The following is a 17,426-nucleotide window of genomic DNA, read 5'->3' on the forward strand; positions in this document are numbered from 1 at the left end:
CGTGAATGTGCATTAATGAGTGTTTTAATTGTTGATACATGTTTACATGTGTTTTATTCAAATGCTAAAAATGCAAGGCTCATCCAACAACCAGTGTCAATGAATGCTAAAAACGACAAATATCACAGATACACATCAATATCATGAATCCAACAAACCATCTTCAGTAAATAAAAATGTGTTTTCTTTGCAAAGAAAAACATATATGATATAAAATACAACCACAATAAAAGCTTTATATACAGAGGAGGAAATGAAACCACAAGTTGAGTGCAGCTGCTCATCAGACAGGATAAAAAGAACGGGCCATACAGATTATGAAGGACACTCTTTTTTAACTTTCTTTTTCATAGAAAATGATATCATAAAGGATAAAATAAAGGGTCAACCACATCAGACAACCAAACATTAAGATGTAATCCTATTTTGTTGACAATATTCTTCTATAAAATGTAACTGAATATAAAAAAAAAAAAAATTCCAATAAAAGTCAAATCACCTTTAACTTGAAGGGATTTACTTTAGGAAAATTCCAGAAACAATTGCTGCATTGTCCTCATTGACCTGCAGAGCCATCCATAGTGCAGAGAGGCGGCCCGGTAGTCCACAGTTCTGCATCAACCTCAGAGGAAAGGTTTCGGGTTCAAATGGGGTTTAATCTGCTTGTTTTTTCCAAAGCTCAGACGTACTGCTCTTTGGGGAAAGTGTACGCCGCCACTCCTGGCGGTGGGGAGGACAGGCCCTGCACCGAGGGGTATTTAAAGACGGCTGTGGTGTGTGACGGAGGAGAGTAGGTGTTTTTTGAGGAGGTGGTGGTGGTGGTGCTGCTGCCCGTCGCTGTGGGTGGTTGCGAGTGGTAAGGGTGCTGGGGCAGAAACGAGAGGGGGGGGTTGATGGGGGGGGAGTAGGGCTCCGGGTAGTCATCCTTATTACAGGCCAGTCTGTAGCTCACGTAGTCCGCTGTGTTCGGAAGCTCTTCGTAAAAGCGTCCAGAATGCTGCAGCAGACAGAGAACTGTCACACGCATGGCAAACGTCCACACAACGCACATTCTACAGTAAAATTAACTCAAGTGATTCATTGCCCTGGTATAAAATACAACGAATCTGGGGGCAACTGGGAGAAAACAGTTGCCATTTGACAAACCAGTGCCCACATTGTTTACATAGCAAGTGCACTTGTGCCTGCCCGAGTGCACGTGGGCGTGTTGGTCTTAAAAATGAGGCGTGGTCTAGCATTTTGGAGCATTGGAACTCGTGGGACAACTGGACGGGCACTCCACACATAATCCTGACGTGAAGTGTGTCACTATTATTTTAGTAAGGGTGCAGAAGAAACAGCACGACAACATTACTGGCATCAACAAAATCAAACTCTGAGTCTTCTTTCCCCTAAAGTTCTTTCCTGACTGCTTCAATCCCTCTAATCTGCAGATATGCAGGCAATGCCACGATCAGGGACTCTCAATCTGAAGAATGGAGTCATTCATTCTGTTGTGGCGCAGGTTACCTGGATATCATCTCCTGGTCGTTTCCTAATTGGCTGGGGGAGTTTTTTGGAGGGTGAATCCCTGCTGAGCAAAGATGAGAGGAAAGAGAAGAGGGATGAGGATGATATTAGAGGACATGCCAGCATCACTGCGGATGTAGAGGGAGTATACGTACGACGACTGCTTATTTCTGCTTCTTATCTTGAGGACCAGCACTGTGATGGTAATACCCATAAGCACCCCGGCGGCCAGTAATAAGGCGATAACGCTGATGACATCGCCTGTGGCAATCTGTGGCAAGGGCTTTTCTGCAGAGGAAAGGAACAAGCAGCGACGCGGGGAGGGAAATGAGTGAGGGATTGTACTGGCAGCATCGGTGGCGTTATCTACGTTATCAACGCTGCCTGTCGATTCATTAACGATGACACCCACCTATGACGCTGACCTCCACAGAGGCTGAGCGCGTGCCAATGCTATTGGTTGCGTCGCACACGTATGTACCCTGCAAGTCATACGTGAGCGGCCCTTTAAAGATGAGGACGTTGTCCCTAATCTCAGCGTTGCTCGGTATTGAGCCATTAATCCTGCAATGGTTTTAAAAAAATAAATACAATTTTGGATTAAATCTGCAAACCAAATGAAATTGCATTACAATGATTAATAACATCTGAGTAATGCAGAACTCACAGTCTCCACTGATACAGAGAGACGGTGGGGTTGGCGTCAGCCTGGCAGCTCAACTGGACGTTTTCCCTATTGAGGTACCAATTTCCGTCGAACCCATCCACTGAAACATCTGGTTCATCTGGTGGAGACACAGGAAAGACTCTTTTGGAATCGGGCTGCCTCTGGCACATTCACGTGCTTTGCTGCTTACACTGAATATCCAGGGTGACGCTGTCGGTGAAGACCTCCTCGTTGTACGTGGTGACGCAGGTCAGCGTCTCCTTGTGTGTCTCTCTGCTGGGCACCAAGACGTAGTCGCTCTGCACCGTAAACGTCCCGTCAGAGTTCCGGTACTCTCTGGTGGTGGCTTCTCCAGGCACGCTCGTCTCCCACCTGTTTGTGCGGGGAGACAGAGTTGATGACGGGGGTGGACGCCATTAAGGGAGCAGCGATGCAAAAACACACACCTGAGGGCTGCAGGAGGCTTCCCATTGGCAGACACACAGGTGGCCACTGGCATTTTCAGATTGGACGATCGCGCCACTAACGTCGGCGTGGACAGGCTCATCTGAGTCGTTGGGCGAACTGACGGTTGAGAAAATCGGAGCAAAGAGCTAAATTTACTGCACAGTATTGCACATGCTTGTGCATCAGCACCACGGTGTTTATTTAAAGCGTATTTCTGAAGTAGCATTGGCCATTATTATCTACCCCACCGTAAACCGTGAGGTTGACGGTGTTCTCTCGGTTCCCCGCTGGGAACGTGGTGTATTCGCAGATGTAGGTGGCCTCGTCGGACAGGCGCAGCGAAGAGAAAGAGATGGTGGTGTCTTCCAGATTCGGAGTCCGCCGCCTCACCGCGCCGTTCTTGAAGGCGACACGGTCCCTGTAAGGCGGGGCCACTGACACACCCAGGGAGGGGTTGGCGATCGCCACGTTCTGCTTGCTGCCGTTGACCAGCTTCTGCCATGTTACCTTAACAAAACGGCGGTGGGATTTAAGGTAAGCTTGGTTGATTTTTGCTCATTGTGACGTCTAGTTGGAGAGTTAATTTGTAATATCCAGATTCTGACAAATGTACAGTGCTTAAAAACCATGAAGAAAAGATGATCATCATGGAGATGTTAATCTGAGGTACACATGTAGCCTTTCCTGGAACAAAGTTAACATTAATCAACTTAATGAGAGATTCATCTGCAAAGTTCTTGTTCTTGCTGAAGTTTAAGACTTCAAGTCTCAGATTTCTCTAGCATGATCGTCACCAACTTCTGGTTCCTTTGTTCAAATCATTTTAATATCAGAGTGTAGCTACAAAAAAAGCTGATTCCAAAGCTCCGTAAAAAGCTGCATTCATTTTTTTTTAAAAAAAGGCTTCCTGGTGTTTATGATTTTCAAATGAGAACTTTATAATTAACATGTTATTTGCTTTAAATGACAGTACAAACAAGAGAATTTGCTTCTGTGCATGACTGCATCTGTGCATGTGGAAATACCTGGGAGATTTTGACAGGCGGCGAGCTGTTGATGAACCGGCAGCGTAGATCAACCTTGGAGCCGACAAACCCGGACTTCCCGTCATCCATATCCACAGTCTGGCCATTTATTCCTGGGACAGAATCAGAAATCAATTACAATTTAACCTTTTAAACATTTGCGAGGGCACATGTCAGCCGCATCACGTACGTTCTAAGCTCTTGACAATCGGCGCATCATGTTGAGCTGATAAAGTGAGCTGAGCCGTCAAAGGTGATCCACTGCAGCAGCGTAAGAGGTGAGCCCGGGTCAAAGGTCGCGGATTAGAGTGAGTTATAAATAAACGTGATTCGATTGGTCACAGTTCCCACTGACTTATTGATCCTTAAACAAATCCACAGCTGAGACTCACCTCTTCGTGGCTGTACACGGGTCACGTGTTAGGGTTAGGGTTGGGTTAGGGTTACATGTGGGCACCACTGATGGGCTGGAAAGTATGTTTTCCTTCTTTGAGCACCATTTAGAGGGAAACACAAAAGAAAATGTCCCAAGATTCTGCATAATTTTTGGAATCCATAACTAGTTCCAAAGTGGGCTGTGATCCTCTCTCACTCCATCAAGATTAACTTTGATTTTGACGTAAAGCGCTCAGTGGTGTGTTTCCATTTGCAGAACCACAGAGACAGATCGAAGTAAAGCTGTGTGCGTTCACCTGCTCCGACACACACATTTATCAGCCACAAACCTCAGACCAGTCGAGCTCTGGACAGATATGGATCAGGAATATGTAGGTTTCAACTCAAACAGCTATAAATGCTGCTTCAAATGCACATGAGTCTGATTTTTGCATATCCTGTAGATGCTGAATATAGTATTGAACATTTTTATATACACAGACATACAACAGGATGAGATGCTCTGTACCGGCAGTTGCTTTTTGACTCCAGGAATGAATTTTAAATTGTTGTTCAGGTGGGAAAATATCAGTAAATGTCATTTAAAGAGTAAGGTCTTGTTTGTTTGGTAAATCGCCCAGTATTTTAACAGTCTAGTCAAGGATTCATAAATTATTACACAATAACAAGACAGTTTCTAAGGCATACTTCATAAAGGTTTACAGCCCATGAATCAAAGAGAAGAAACAAATGGCAAATGTGGCATTAAAATGTCTTATTTGCTAGATATACACTTTTTTAATAAAAAAAACATGCCAGTTCCAACATTTTGTGTTCTTCCTGAGAAAATCCCCTCAGTATACATTTAGGATTAGAACCTAATCATCTTGAGTTAATTCCAAACTGTCCCCACATTGTCACTAGCTTAACGCATAGAACTGTGATACAATAACAATGGAATCCTAAAGAGGTTGTTGTATTGTTTTTATGAGTTGGTGCAGCTCGTGTAATCCTCATGTATTTGATATTGCCTCTATAAAAGGGTGCCACAGGTCGTTGCCGGTATTTTCATGGAATTCAGGATATTGATAAACCTTTCAGTTTTCTCATCACAAAAGCTTTTACAACCCCCCCCAGGCTACCAAAATATGTGTCCCTGAAAAATGTCCTGTTGTAACCATGGAGTAGTGCTTTGACCCGTAAAGAGAATTCTGACAGCGCTGTGTCGGAGCTTCCTGAACAAACGCGCATTTCCTGCAGGGTTACAATACACAATCACCAACTTCCTGTGCTGCCAACTGGTAGCGTGACAGGAGTTCATATCAATGTAAAACACATGACATTTAGGGTCTGCTGGTTATCTATACGTTATACTTAAAGAAGTTAGATGTAATATAGACCCTGTAGCAGCCGTTGGATACTTATCACATCCGGCAGGCAGGATATTGATAATATTGCTAAGTGCAATATTGCTAGCTTTCTACCTTCAATAGTCCAGGAGCACAAACAGATGAAGGCATCTGTTTTAAGCAAACAAGAGTGTAAGTTTTGATTTAAGATGGAAGACTACTAAAAGCCCCGACATTAGACATGAGTCTGTCTGTACATCCTGTAGTTGCTGACAGGCTTAGACGACGCCTGATGTGTGGTGTGACCCAGGGGTCAGTCCTGGTCCCGATCCCATTCTCTGTCTAATTTCTTCCTTTCTTTAGTAACGTCTGTCATCACCAGCCGTCATATACAAGGATTTATTCCAATGATTATGTGAAGTTTACCCAATCCCAAGAGGATTTCATCTTAGAAAAACACAATATTCTCTGCTTTGTTTCAAGAAATCTTTTGAGGTCCTTTTTAATAAAAAGGAAGCAGTGAAAGTCACCATAATTTACCCTCATCACATTTTAGCCCCCGTCACAACTGGTGCCAACTAAAGCCCATAAATCTGCAGAAAGACAGGCTGACTTTATCCTTTTAATTTGTTTTACATCCCATGATAATCCCAAAATGTAAACAACTGAGTTCGTAGAATCACTAGTTAAGCTACCCAGAATGCATTAAGAAAGAAGTGTGCGTATGAGTGCAAATTACCAGGATGAAAAATTAAATCCCCGCAGCAGTTGATGTTTTGTGTAGCATTCGAATACGAATCTGTTTAGTTTGCGTTACTGAATTTTTCTAATGTGCAACATTCTCACAATGTAAAAAAAAAACCCTTGTATTCCCAGGAGTTTAGTATTCGCATTGCCCACATGCCTACTTGTGAATTGCTGTGTGTTTTTTGTGTTTGTGTGGGCCATGTGAACAGGGAAAAGGCCAGCAGTGGGAGTAGATTACTACATTAGAATATTAAAATGCAATAGGTCGTTTTTGGTCGGCTTGCTGCTAGAATGGCAGCGTACAACTCCACCAGGACTTTGCTCTGCTTTGTTACATCCTGGTCTATGAGGCGCATTGTATCGTCTCAGCATGTAAATGAAAATCCGTTACAGGCACTTTTTCGGTCATGGGACGCGGGGTGACGATGGGGTCATGCTCACAAATAACAATACTGCCATAATCACATACGGTGTGACTGAGAAAAGGAAAGTTCCCAAATTAAAGAAATGTTACTTTGCATCCTGTTATTTTTACCTTTCACTTGTGTCTGGGACTTAATCCCCTTCTCAGCTGAGCGTGTCTCTCTGTGAGACTCCCCCCCTCACGCACACCCCCACCACTGCTGAGCTCATTAAGGGAGCTTCAGTGAAGCAAGTGCAGGAAAACCTCCCTGACACGGACGCAAAGTGTTATCATATCTCGCTGACCTCACATCTCCCCCTGAATGTGCCCATTCACATCTCCCCATTGTTCAGACGATGGGAAATGACCTCACCGGTCCTCATGACCACAATCCCAAAACAGCAGCACGCAGGCAGGAGACGGCCATGGGAACGCCACAAAAACAATGGCAATATTGTTTCACGGTTAAATGTGCCACATGCAGCAGTGCAGCATGGAGTTGCCGTGTTTTCTGTCTGTGTGTGTGTGTGTGTGTGGGTGGGGGGGAGGGGGGATGTCTGCTATCCTTCTCCATCTCAGTCATAAAAAAACATTCATTGTACCACCTGGCTTCTGCTGACTGAGTTCTGAGCTCAACCATTGTACGAAAGCTGACAGATTTTAATAATTTCCTGGACAGGTGCTATTTCCTGTTGCCCTGCAGGATCAACCCCCTCTTTTTGTGGTAAATCTACACCAGCGTAGACAAAAAAAAAAAGCTAAGGTTCGAGACTCGAGTGAGAATTTGCATCAAAAGAGGCAAATCGCAGTTGCCCGGCTGAGATGTGAGCAAACAGCTTGGTTGCTGGTGACAGAATGGAAGACGCGTGGGACGAATAACTGGCAGGGATCCGCATGTAGAGCCAGATTAAAAAGAAATGTTTTAGGGGAGTGGCGGCTATTGACAGGGATTTGAACCATGGATTACTCCATCCGTTAAATATGAAATGAAACATGAAATTGTTGCGCAGACGTAGCAAAGACGCAATCAATTTAAACAACTGTGATAATAAACTGGAAGGTGAAGAGCACGTTGTGAAGCTGTTTACTGCGATGATCACGCGGTGCCGTAATGTTACGTGGATGAACAAGCCACAGCAGCGTAGAACCAGAGCGGTCCAGGCACAAAAAGAAAAAGCCTGAACTCAAGATGAGAAGATGAAACAGAGAAGAGTGATTAACCCTTTAATCTGTAGAACATCAAATCTGTGATTGATCTGGGATTACGCAGTCTTTATCTCTGGCCTTGTAACTTTTTCTGGTGTGAAACCTCACGCGAAACTGGAAAATAGTTGTTTTCCCTGATTGAGAGGTAGAAAATGCTCCTCCCATGATCATCTTTGATGGAGCTCTGTGGGCACGCACGGGTCCATGGGAGCGTGTTTGTGTGGGTGTGTAATCTCTGCAGGAGCATGGAGTGTGCACTTGGCTGTTGTTCAGTGGGCAGCTCACGGGATTATGCTGACTGCTGCCGCAGCATCTGTAGTGTGGAGGGAATGAAAGAAGAGGAAAAACTCTTGAGAGGAAAAAAATCATAAGAAAAGAAAAGAGGAGTGAAGCTCTGAGAGTCAAAATGACGCAGGAATGAAAAGCCCAATCCTTAAAAAGGGAGATGCAGGGCGGGAAAAGGGGGAAGAGGCCAGACAAGCTGTGTTTACGCTGGATTATTTTTGTGGGGTGGTGCCTGTGTGTTCCAGCTGTAGACGGTGGATTATCAGAAACGGCATGAGCCTGCCTCCGGCAGCCTTTTCTGTTTTTCACGAGAGGAGGAGTGAAAACTTTCAAGAGCAGAAGAAAAAACTGCCCATGGCGGGTCCCGCCACCGTCCCGCTGAGGCCGGTGGTCGGCCACCCGGACTGAAGCTGCAAAGTGGCCACATTGAAGTGTTGGCCTGACTTGGCAGCAATCAAGTTGCAGCAGCCCCGTGGCTCCCCGTGCGGCTCTAATCCACCGCTCTGTCCTTCACCGTGACAATCCTAAACACATGTGACAGACTCACACTCAGTGGTGCGCCAGCACAGCCCTGATCAGCCTGGGGAGGGCTACAAAAGAGAAGAAACAATCAAAGCAGATGTTACATTAGCTTAACACATCCATATGTGTGCACGATCGCGTTCATGCCATTGTGTAATGCAGGATGTGTACGCCACAGGCCCCCCCCTTCCCGTTTCTACGGACTCTGCTCTGATGATTGCCGGCCAGTTGACCCCAGCTTAGTGCGATCACACAGCTGCACCTGTTACAATGAGGCATGATTTCAAGTCCATTCATTCAAACACAAGTACAACATTGTAAAATATGAGGATCCGCAAGCGGACAGCCGCATGTCGGTGTGATTGTGCCAGCACACCTGCTGAAATCACACAAGCGGAGTTGGACCGGCTGGTGCCGAACCCTTCCTATTTATTACATCCAGGGCCTGATTAATCTGAATGGATTTATCTCAGAGTGTCTTTAAAAACAGTTAAATGCAGGATTGTGTTGTTTGGCTCTGAGATCCGATGGTTATGTTCTGGGAGTTTGTTTAGTTTGGTTACCAGGGCAACGTCCATATCTCCTTCAAAAACATTTGGAATGTCAAAATTTCACTTAAAACATCTTTCCATGGTACAAAAGTGACAAAATCCCAGTGGGTGCTTTGGCAGAGGGATTCCGTGTGTACATGTATAAAACTATTTATGTTAATATTTGCCAGAATTGGTGGGCAAAATATGGACTCAACTCATTATTTAAAGTGTGCCCCAGTGTCAACTGCTACTTTAAACCAACCTTTTTATTGTTTCCAGGTTTTGATTTCAATGACAAAATGCTACGTAAATCGCCAAATTAAGTTATTACAAAACTTGTTTTAACATTTGTAAGCAAGCATTAACATATTGATGCATGTACTCATATCTTGTTCAGTCAAAGAATAAACCCATAGATTTATTACCATTTCCACAAACAACACCATGTTTCCTCTCGCTCTGTGTGACAAATATATTTTTCACCAGAAACCGCAGCTGAGCCTACCTGGAACGACGCAGGTTGCTGCCAGGATTATCCAAAATCTAATGTTTTCCATGCCCGTACCGCCGGTGCCAGCGCCTCTGTGACTAAATTCCCTTTCTGGACTTGATCGGTGCGTCCCGATGAGCACGCTGGCCACAGGAGAGCAGCTTCAGCTTCAGGTCTGTGAGCCGGGTTCGAGTCAGGTCTCCATCTATGCAGCAAACCCGTGCGCGCACTCCTCCGACCCTCAGCCACTACGTCTGCGCTGTCCCCACACCCTGTGCCACTTTTTCTTCCTCCCGCCGACCTCGCTCTGTTCGCTCCCGAGCCGCTGTCCTGTTTAAGCTTGGCGGGGATAAAGCAGCTTAACGCGTGGGCAGATTATTTCCGAGATAGCCTACCCCCAGTCCCGAAAGACAACTGTCACTGGGAGTCAGGGCTCTGAACCAAACCGCTCGATCCGACTACTGTGCGCATTTCAGCGCAGTCAATAGATGCACTTAGGGAGCCAGACTGGGGCGGAGGTACAAGTTCATTTGAAATACAAAGGTCTGTAGGTATCGTGTACAAATGATCACGTCAAAGATATCACAACTGAACTGGCCCCCTGGTGGCAGGTTGCAGTCTTTATTTGGATATTTTCCACATTATCTCCCCATATTCCAACCCTTGTTGACAATACTGCTATTTGCTCACATGTCAACTTACTTGACAAAAAAGAATGGAATGATTTGGATTGTTGTATCGACCAGAATGGCGGCTTCACTCTGGTTCCAACATGCATTACTGCAACCGGAGGGGAATGAGAGGCTCCGGAGCGTACATTTTTATGTCCTTTTGAATGACAAAAAGAATGGTGCTGACTGGATATGAGAGCCAAAATAATCCCTCTATCCACAACCCCCCCTGTGGATGTTTCAGTGTTTTCATCTATATTCAATCCTGGTAATGTTGTCCAATAGGATGCACTGACAAGCAAGGGAAGGATAACAGCCTTCTGTCCTCTGCAGAACTAAATGAAAAGAAGACAGAAGTGGATCATGGTCAACATGTAGCTAAATATGGCCAGAATTAGCATACAGTTGTTATTGCTGTAATTCAGTTCTGTTCTGGGAAGTGCACCCATTGTATAGTATACAGTATATACTGTATATAGGCAGTAGTGATACAACTTTACATGACATTGTAGGTTGCTTTATGATTCAAGCAGCGTGGCTTTGATATTTCAAAGATCACAGGTCAACGTCCCTCCTGGAACATCACTTAAATTTAATCATCTCTTACTGGCCCACGATCAACCTTTTCTGAGAATGTCATTAAAATCTGTTCATAACTTTTTGAGTTGTTTTTCAGTCAACCGACAGACAGATGGACGGACGGATGGATGGATCGACTGCTGTAACATAACAATTTTCCTGAGCTGACATTTTTTTTTGTATATTTCCTTTTCAGAAAACACTTTATGGAGACAGAATGATCGATATCTCCTTCATATCTTTTATTTGACGTAACACAAGTCTTTTGAAAGTCTTGGATGTGATTGTTGTGGAAATTCTGCAGATTGTGGAAATGACACACAGGAGACTCAGATGTGTTGAAATGAAGTTTACTGATCAGGAGAAGTGACACCAACACAGCAGCAGTTCATGCGTGCACCAATTCTGATAAGACATTTCTACCGAGAGGAATATCAGGCAAATGGGCGGCTTCTGGCTTGCATCAGCAATGCACGGTGCCGGCCAGTCTGTCTTTCACTCTCCCAAACAGAAGATGCTAACCTTGGACACAACAGCATTGTTTTGTCTCTGGGAAGAATGGAAAACAAGATCTGGTCACCGAGAGCTCGGCAGCTCCTTCAGGACACCAACTGAGAGCAAAGGTCAATTCTACAGTGCAATTAGAATTTAGAAGTACTAACTTTCCTTCACATTAATGCATCTGAAAACTCACTGAGAAACAAACAAGGACCGAATGCAGGCTACAAAATGTTGAAAGTGTAATTGCAACTTTCTACCTCATGATGGGACCAATGAGCCGGGATACACTGTCGATTCTAAAGCTGCACTCTCGGGCCCATATTAATGATGTTATACCTAGAATACTCAGAGACAGTCATTGATCTGGCGGGTTGGAAAACGCGTCCACATGTTTATACAGCACATGTGAACGATGGTGTCAACCCAAGGGTTGCTCGGGGAGCCTCAGGGTGCATATTGGGACGGAAAAACTGATCCTGAAGAAGTAAAAATAAATAAAAGGAAATGAATGATGATGTTATAAGGTGGAAGAAGCAATGATTTGGTCATACTTCAGCACTGCTGACCAGCCTCTCCACCCTGTCTCCACCCTCAGACACTGCAGAGGAGGAGAAAGGCGAATCAGTGGTGTCTGAGCCACTCTTCCTTCCTCCCTCCCTCCTGCTCTGTCCACCACTCTATGTTGCAGCAGCCTCGCCTCAGAAAAGGGAGGCTCTGCAGTGACGCTCACTAACACCAACTGGTTCACTCCCACTCAGACAGCAACAACACCAGGAAAGACCTGCTGTATCATCCAGCCCTGACAGGAGGTAAGACACCCCACAGACATGCGTGCAGATCAGAGAAGAGATGCAGGGACTGTAGAGTCACAATGGACAGTTCTGGTACAGTCAGGCAAACAGAAGGAAGAAAGAACACCTAGTTTTTATAGAGATATATATTCAGTTTTATTATGATTGCATATTTAAAGGTATGTTCTATGATGCGACCACTATATACGTGTTTCACAGGCATTGGAGGAATACAGAGAGTAGGTGAAGAAACAGGAAATGAAACTCTTAGAATATCTTTGTTTACTCAGAACAATGTCGAGTCCTAAAGACTGGCTACAGGTGGGCCTCAACTTCGAAAGGCATCTGCCAATTTAATGCCCTCTCAAATTGTTTTTTTTAAATATATACATCTCGAACCATTGTTGTTTTGGTTGTGACTGATGGATCTTTCCTTCGCAACATTTTTGGGAAGCACTTGGGGGAAAGAAACAACTGAAGTATTTTTTCATTTTTAGAGAATAAAATGACAGTTTTCCACTGAGTATTTTAGTATTTTAACTTCCAAAACATCTTGAAACATGAAGGGATGAGCTGTGTTTAAAGCCCATCACAGCACAAAGTGCCTGTTGGAGCAGTGGCTGTTTCTGGAGATTGATTCACTGCAAATCAATAGAGCGTATTAATCTTTTAAACAGTAATCTCCGCTTCCGTTACAGTTGGATGGGTGTGTCTTCATCATGCTCAAGTCACTGTTTGTATATGGTGTGCTGGGAGGTAAGGATTTATGGGAAAATAGTCTCCTCTGCTAGATTAAAGTGCATGTTACTATTTACTATATGTGTTTTGTACTCCTCTGTAGTCTCAGTTTTGCTGATTCCAGCAAAGAGCAACAAAATCTCTGTGTGCATTGAAGATGAAAAAGACCTGAGAGTGGACTGTCTGATTAAGCCTGAGCCCAGCAAGAGCAACACCTTTCAGTTCTCTTGGTCTTCTGGTAGCAAAGAATCTGTCATCACCACCAATGACTCCAGATTATCTCCAGACACTGATTTCAAAACCACGGTTAAAGAGCTGACGCCTCACGGCTACAGAATGACCCTGACTAATTTCACAGACAAGCTTCCTCGCAACTCAAGCTTGTTGTGCAAATTGTCTGGAAAGACAGCCAAAGTCGTAGTGGTGAACGGTGAGTGGACGTCTGCATCTGTGGTTTGACGATGTGAGCATGACGATGTGTGACTTGGAGAGAAATACAAGATTCTTTTGACAGTTGTTGGCGTCTCACCTCTCTGCCTCTGCAGATAAACTTCCCAAATGCTCCGCTGGGAACGTGTTTCTGAGAAGCCCTATCTCCTGGATCTTCTGTCTGCTGCTCTTCTTCTATCAAACACAGAGCTAAATAAACAAAAAATGAAAGTGTGCTTTTGCTGGAACTGTTGCCCATCTAACTCACCTACATGTCTTTGCATATTTGCAAGAATCCCCTAAATAACACCAAAATATCAATCTCAAGAAATTGCACATACATAATCTTCCTCAATAACAGGGGCATTGAAATGTTTTCACTTAGACAACATAGAATAAAGGTAATCACCGGAACTGCTAAATGTGTTTGTTGCTGCAGAGGCACAAACAACTGCATGCGTGTCAATATCAGTTATCTCAGAACGTTGCCAAGTGCTATCACTGTGGATGCTACAGCATTTGTTTTCAATAAAGACGCTTTAAGAGACATAACCTTGTTTGGTACATTCAGTGGTCTCAGGCTATTGGTCTGTGCTCATGTGTGTGTGTGTGTGTGTGTGTGTGTGTGTTGAGGCACAGTACACAGCACCCCCCCCCCCCCCCATTACCCTACAATTTTAAATTTAAAAGACTTTGCAAAATAAATTCTGTATAGGTAGATGCTTGTGAGTTGTCATTCACTCAGATGCAAATAATTGGAAATGAATCACAAACTATCTGCATGTATACAGTTACATGTATACAACGTTTAATTTACCACTATTCAGTGTGTATGTGTGGATAGTGGATACATCAGAATGGAATAATTTGATAATAAGAGTGCGAGAGCAATAAAAGCCTCTGGTGCAGCTTCAGTATTTGAGAATTAGAGGCAGAGTAAAAGCACAATAAAAAAAAGGATGAAGGACATTTTTCTAAATGTAGAAGAAATAATTTAAACCTATTTTAGTATGCCTCATTTGCATACTTTGTGGTTTTAAATAAAGTTTCGGTAACCGTTTTTCACCGTTACAACTGTGTTAGAAAATGCATTCAACAAGAATTATGTTCGCCAACCTTCGACCGATTGGACCTTGACGCTTTCCGTAGTTTCCGATAGTAATACAATATGGCTGCGTTCAAAAGTGTCAGTAAAAGCACGGAACTCTCTAAAGCTGAATACTTAAAGCGATATTTATCTGAAGAAAATGATGCCAAGAAATCAAAGGGGAAACTTAAAAAGAAAAAGCGCAAGGTTACCGGAAAAGGGTGAGTTTAAATTAGATCTGGCCGTGTTTGTTTTGGGTGTTAGCAGTGAAGCTAGCATAGACTGCTACACACGTTGGCTTATTTATTAACTATTTAATTATCTATTATTTTATTCAAGCCTTAAAATAGTGGATGATGACGTAGACTGGAAACAAATGGTCAAAGAAGAAGAGGAGGTTGAAGAAGATGAAGAAGAAGCTCCAGTGGTAAGATCCAAGCTAACTCTGTCCAATTATTATTAATGTACTTTAGGGTATTTTCGATTGTTCTGAAGTACTTGTGTTACCAGTTAGGTTCTACAATGGAACCATACTTCTTTAGCCGTTCTAGGGTGAAAAGAACAAGGCAACAGAAATTAAAATTGTAATTCCATTGCAATAAATTGGAAAGTAATATCACCAGTAATAACAACAATAATAATGACTGAAACTTGTCCTCTGAAGAAAGCTGTCCTTATTTATAACTGAGCAATTGCTTTATAAAGTGCAAATCCAAGTTTTATGTGATACTTACAAACTATTCCTTTCTACTAAGATTGCAGAAGTGATCGATGATAGACCAGAGGAAGTGAAACAGATGGAATTATTCAGAACTGGCAATAGATGGAAAGTAATTGGAGGTAACTGTTTTTTTTATGTTTTGTTTTCAACGTAATTTCTGTAAATATGTTGTATATTTATTTTGAGTATCCTCTTCCAATAGCTGATGAAAAAGAAGACACAGATGAGAATAATGGAAATGAGCATGAAAATGAAAAGGCTGAGACATCTAGCAAGAAGAGTAAAAAGAAATCACCTGTCAGGAAGACACGCCATGATTCTCCAGACATATCCCCTCCCAGAAGAGCCCGTCATGACTCTCCAGATATATCCCCTCCCAGAAGAGCCCGTCATGACTCTCCAGATATATCCCCTCCCAGAAGAGCCCGTCATGACTCTCCAGATTTATCCCCACCAAGGCATCACTCAGGGAAATCAGGTAAAAGGCTTAGGTTAGGTGTTAGGTGGGGTGTTTAATTCCAACACCCCATCGCAAATATGTTTATCGTTATTTGATTTTTTTGCAAGAAAAGGGACTGTCTTCAAATAATAACCCTGATTCATTGTGTTCATCAGGGGCAAAAAGGACCCAGAAGAGGCATGACTCTGACTCTGATCAGTCACCACCGCGCAAAAAGACACAGGAGAAAAGAGCCTCAGACTCCGACCAATCACCTCCAAGGATACGTCCCAGAACAAGCAGAGGCTCAGATTCAGACCAATCACCACCCAGACGGCGGCCCTGCAGGGGGGGAAAGGAATCAGATGAGGATCTGTCCCCACCTCGTAGACCTAGCCAAAAACATGTGAGCGGGTGAAATTCGTGTGTGTTAGCCAACGTAGAGCTACTATTGATGGATTTGTGCGTATTCCTCTCAGGATCCAAAGATGCTTTCTGGTCGGAAAGCAGGTCTGGTTTCTGGAGATCTTTTAAGGAAAGAACAAGAGGAGAACAGGCGCAAAGAAAAACATAATCAGCCATTAGAAGGTGGGTTTCTTTTTTAGGCCCCTCACATTTACAATTTTGTTATTATTTTCATAGGAAATTTGTCATCACCTAGTTATTCTTTAGCTGCTAGCTACAGTATGTCCGCCACCATTAATTTCTTATGCAGTCATTATTTGGTTACTGTTTTCACTAATATTCCTGGCATTATAGATGATTCCCGTAATGCCAAGACGGTTTTCAGAGACAAGAGTGGTAAAATAAGGGATTTAGAATCAGAGAGAGAAGAAAAGAGAAAGAAAGCTGAAGAAAAAGCAATCAAGGATGAGAAATATGCTCAGTGGGGAATCGGGTAAGTTTTTGTCTGGAGCAGCATAAATTGTAGTACATCCTGCTATTGTTTCCCTCATTAAAGTCCACTAATGTTTATAGGATGGCACAGAGTCAGATGCGTCAGCAGAATCTTCAGGATGCAGTGCATGAAGCTCAGAAGCCACTAGCACGTCACTTGGATGACGAGGATCTGGACCGTATGTTGAGGGAGCAGGAAAGAGACGGAGATCCAATGGCTGCGATGCTCAGAAGGAAAAAGGAGCGCAGTACTACAACAAAAGGTTCTGATGGTTGCAGATGTGGGTTTTTTTTCTATAACACTTCAGACACATTGTAAACAATCTTATTATTGCTTTGCAGAGAAACCAAGATATAAAGGTCCAGCACCCCCTCTAAATCGTTTCAACATTCTTCCAGGCTATCGATGGGACGGTGTTAACAGGTACAGAGTGTCCACATTTGTATTAGTTATATGCGTCTTTTAACTTTCTAAAAAAACATATTGCAGAAATCATTTTACTGTTATTTATATATCAATGTCTCCTTTGTTTCTACTTTGATCTGAATGGTACTGTCATTTTAAATTGCTTAGGCTGACAATTTTCAGAAATAATGGCGATATTTGTTGTTCCTCCTGCAGGTCAAATGGTTTTGAGAAGAAACGCTATGAGAGAATGGCAGATAAAAGAGCTGCTCAGGAGGCAGCCTATAAGTGGAGTGTAGAAGATATGTGATGTCTTTTGAAAAGTGTTGGATATCTTTTTATACAAATGTGTAGTCTCAAATTGTTTTCCACAAATGTATTAAATACTGTTTTTGTAAAATATTGTTACTTGTATTTATGTACCACTGTATATTTTGGATAATGGAACTTGTTTTTAATGTATTTTAAATGCTAGAGTTGTAGTTTATTGAATCAAATACAGGCTGATTTTGCGGGACACCTTTAACGATAAACACTTGTTCCTCACAGTTGTGTTTTTCTGCTACGAGTGAAAGATCACTGACCTTTTGTCGTTATGTATATATCTTA

At 43.1% G+C, this 17,426-nt stretch overlaps 2 protein-coding genes across 4 annotated transcripts; one reads left to right on the plus strand and one right to left on the minus strand.

The window, feature by feature from the left end:
- Positions 1–6: 6 nt before the first annotated feature.
- nectin1a (nectin cell adhesion molecule 1a) lies at positions 7–10,091 on the minus strand. 2 transcript variants are annotated; one of them, XM_057054329.1, is made up of 10 exons: positions 9,574–10,091; positions 3,649–3,761; positions 2,872–3,130; positions 2,623–2,740; positions 2,367–2,548; positions 2,177–2,294; positions 1,922–2,073; positions 1,665–1,797; positions 1,510–1,573; positions 7–997 (listed from the first exon to the last, which is right to left on the minus strand). In XM_057054329.1, the coding sequence occupies exons 1-10, from the start codon at positions 9,623–9,625 to the stop codon at positions 680–682; spliced, it is 1,509 nt and encodes a 502-aa protein (XP_056910309.1). In that variant the 5' UTR covers positions 9,626–10,091; the 3' UTR covers positions 7–679. The 2 variants fall into 2 exon arrangements, with proteins under 2 accessions (XP_056910309.1, XP_056910310.1); XM_057054330.1 differs by having other exon boundaries at positions 1,510–1,570; positions 9,574–10,089.
- A 4,323-nt stretch (positions 10,092–14,414) lies between these two features.
- On the plus strand, positions 14,415–17,363 carry bud13 (BUD13 homolog). 2 transcript variants are annotated; one of them, XM_057053743.1, is made up of 11 exons: positions 14,415–14,575; positions 14,694–14,781; positions 15,110–15,194; positions 15,278–15,402; positions 15,442–15,553; positions 15,691–15,920; positions 15,994–16,102; positions 16,274–16,412; positions 16,493–16,674; positions 16,754–16,835; positions 17,034–17,363. In XM_057053743.1, exons 1-11 carry the CDS (start codon positions 14,436–14,438, stop codon positions 17,125–17,127), a joined length of 1,386 nt encoding a protein of 461 aa, XP_056909723.1. In that variant the 5' UTR covers positions 14,415–14,435; the 3' UTR covers positions 17,128–17,363. The 2 variants fall into 2 exon arrangements, with proteins under 2 accessions (XP_056909723.1, XP_056909722.1); XM_057053742.1 differs by having other exon boundaries at positions 15,278–15,553.
- Positions 17,364–17,426: the final 63 nt, after the last annotated feature.

This window comes from Takifugu flavidus, chromosome 14 (genome assembly GCF_003711565.1).
Source record: "Takifugu flavidus isolate HTHZ2018 chromosome 14, ASM371156v2, whole genome shotgun sequence".
NCBI lineage: Eukaryota > Metazoa > Chordata > Actinopteri > Tetraodontiformes > Tetraodontidae > Takifugu > Takifugu flavidus.

Excerpts from the sequence above, each read along its gene's own strand:
- bud13 (XM_057053742.1), top strand. The coding sequence starts at position 14,436 with ATGGCTGCGTTCAAAAGTGTCAGTAAAAGCACGGAACTCTCTAAAGCT. Across the intron at positions 16,413-16,492 it reads TATGCTCAGTGGGGAATCGG|GATGGCACAGAGTCAGATGC; the intron begins GTAAGTTTTTGT and ends TAATGTTTATAG. Across the intron at positions 16,836-17,033 it reads CGATGGGACGGTGTTAACAG|GTCAAATGGTTTTGAGAAGA; the intron begins GTACAGAGTGTC and ends TTCCTCCTGCAG.
- nectin1a (XM_057054329.1), bottom strand. The coding sequence starts at position 9,625 with ATGGAAAACATTAGATTTTGGATAATCCTGGCAGCAACCTGCGTCGTT. Across the intron at positions 3,131-3,648 it reads CGCCTGTCAAAATCTCCCAG|GTAACATGGCAGAAGCTGGT; the intron begins GTATTTCCACAT and ends CGTTTTGTTAAG. Across the intron at positions 2,295-2,366 it reads CGTCACCCTGGATATTCAGT|ATGAACCAGATGTTTCAGTG; the intron begins GTAAGCAGCAAA and ends TGTCTCCACCAG.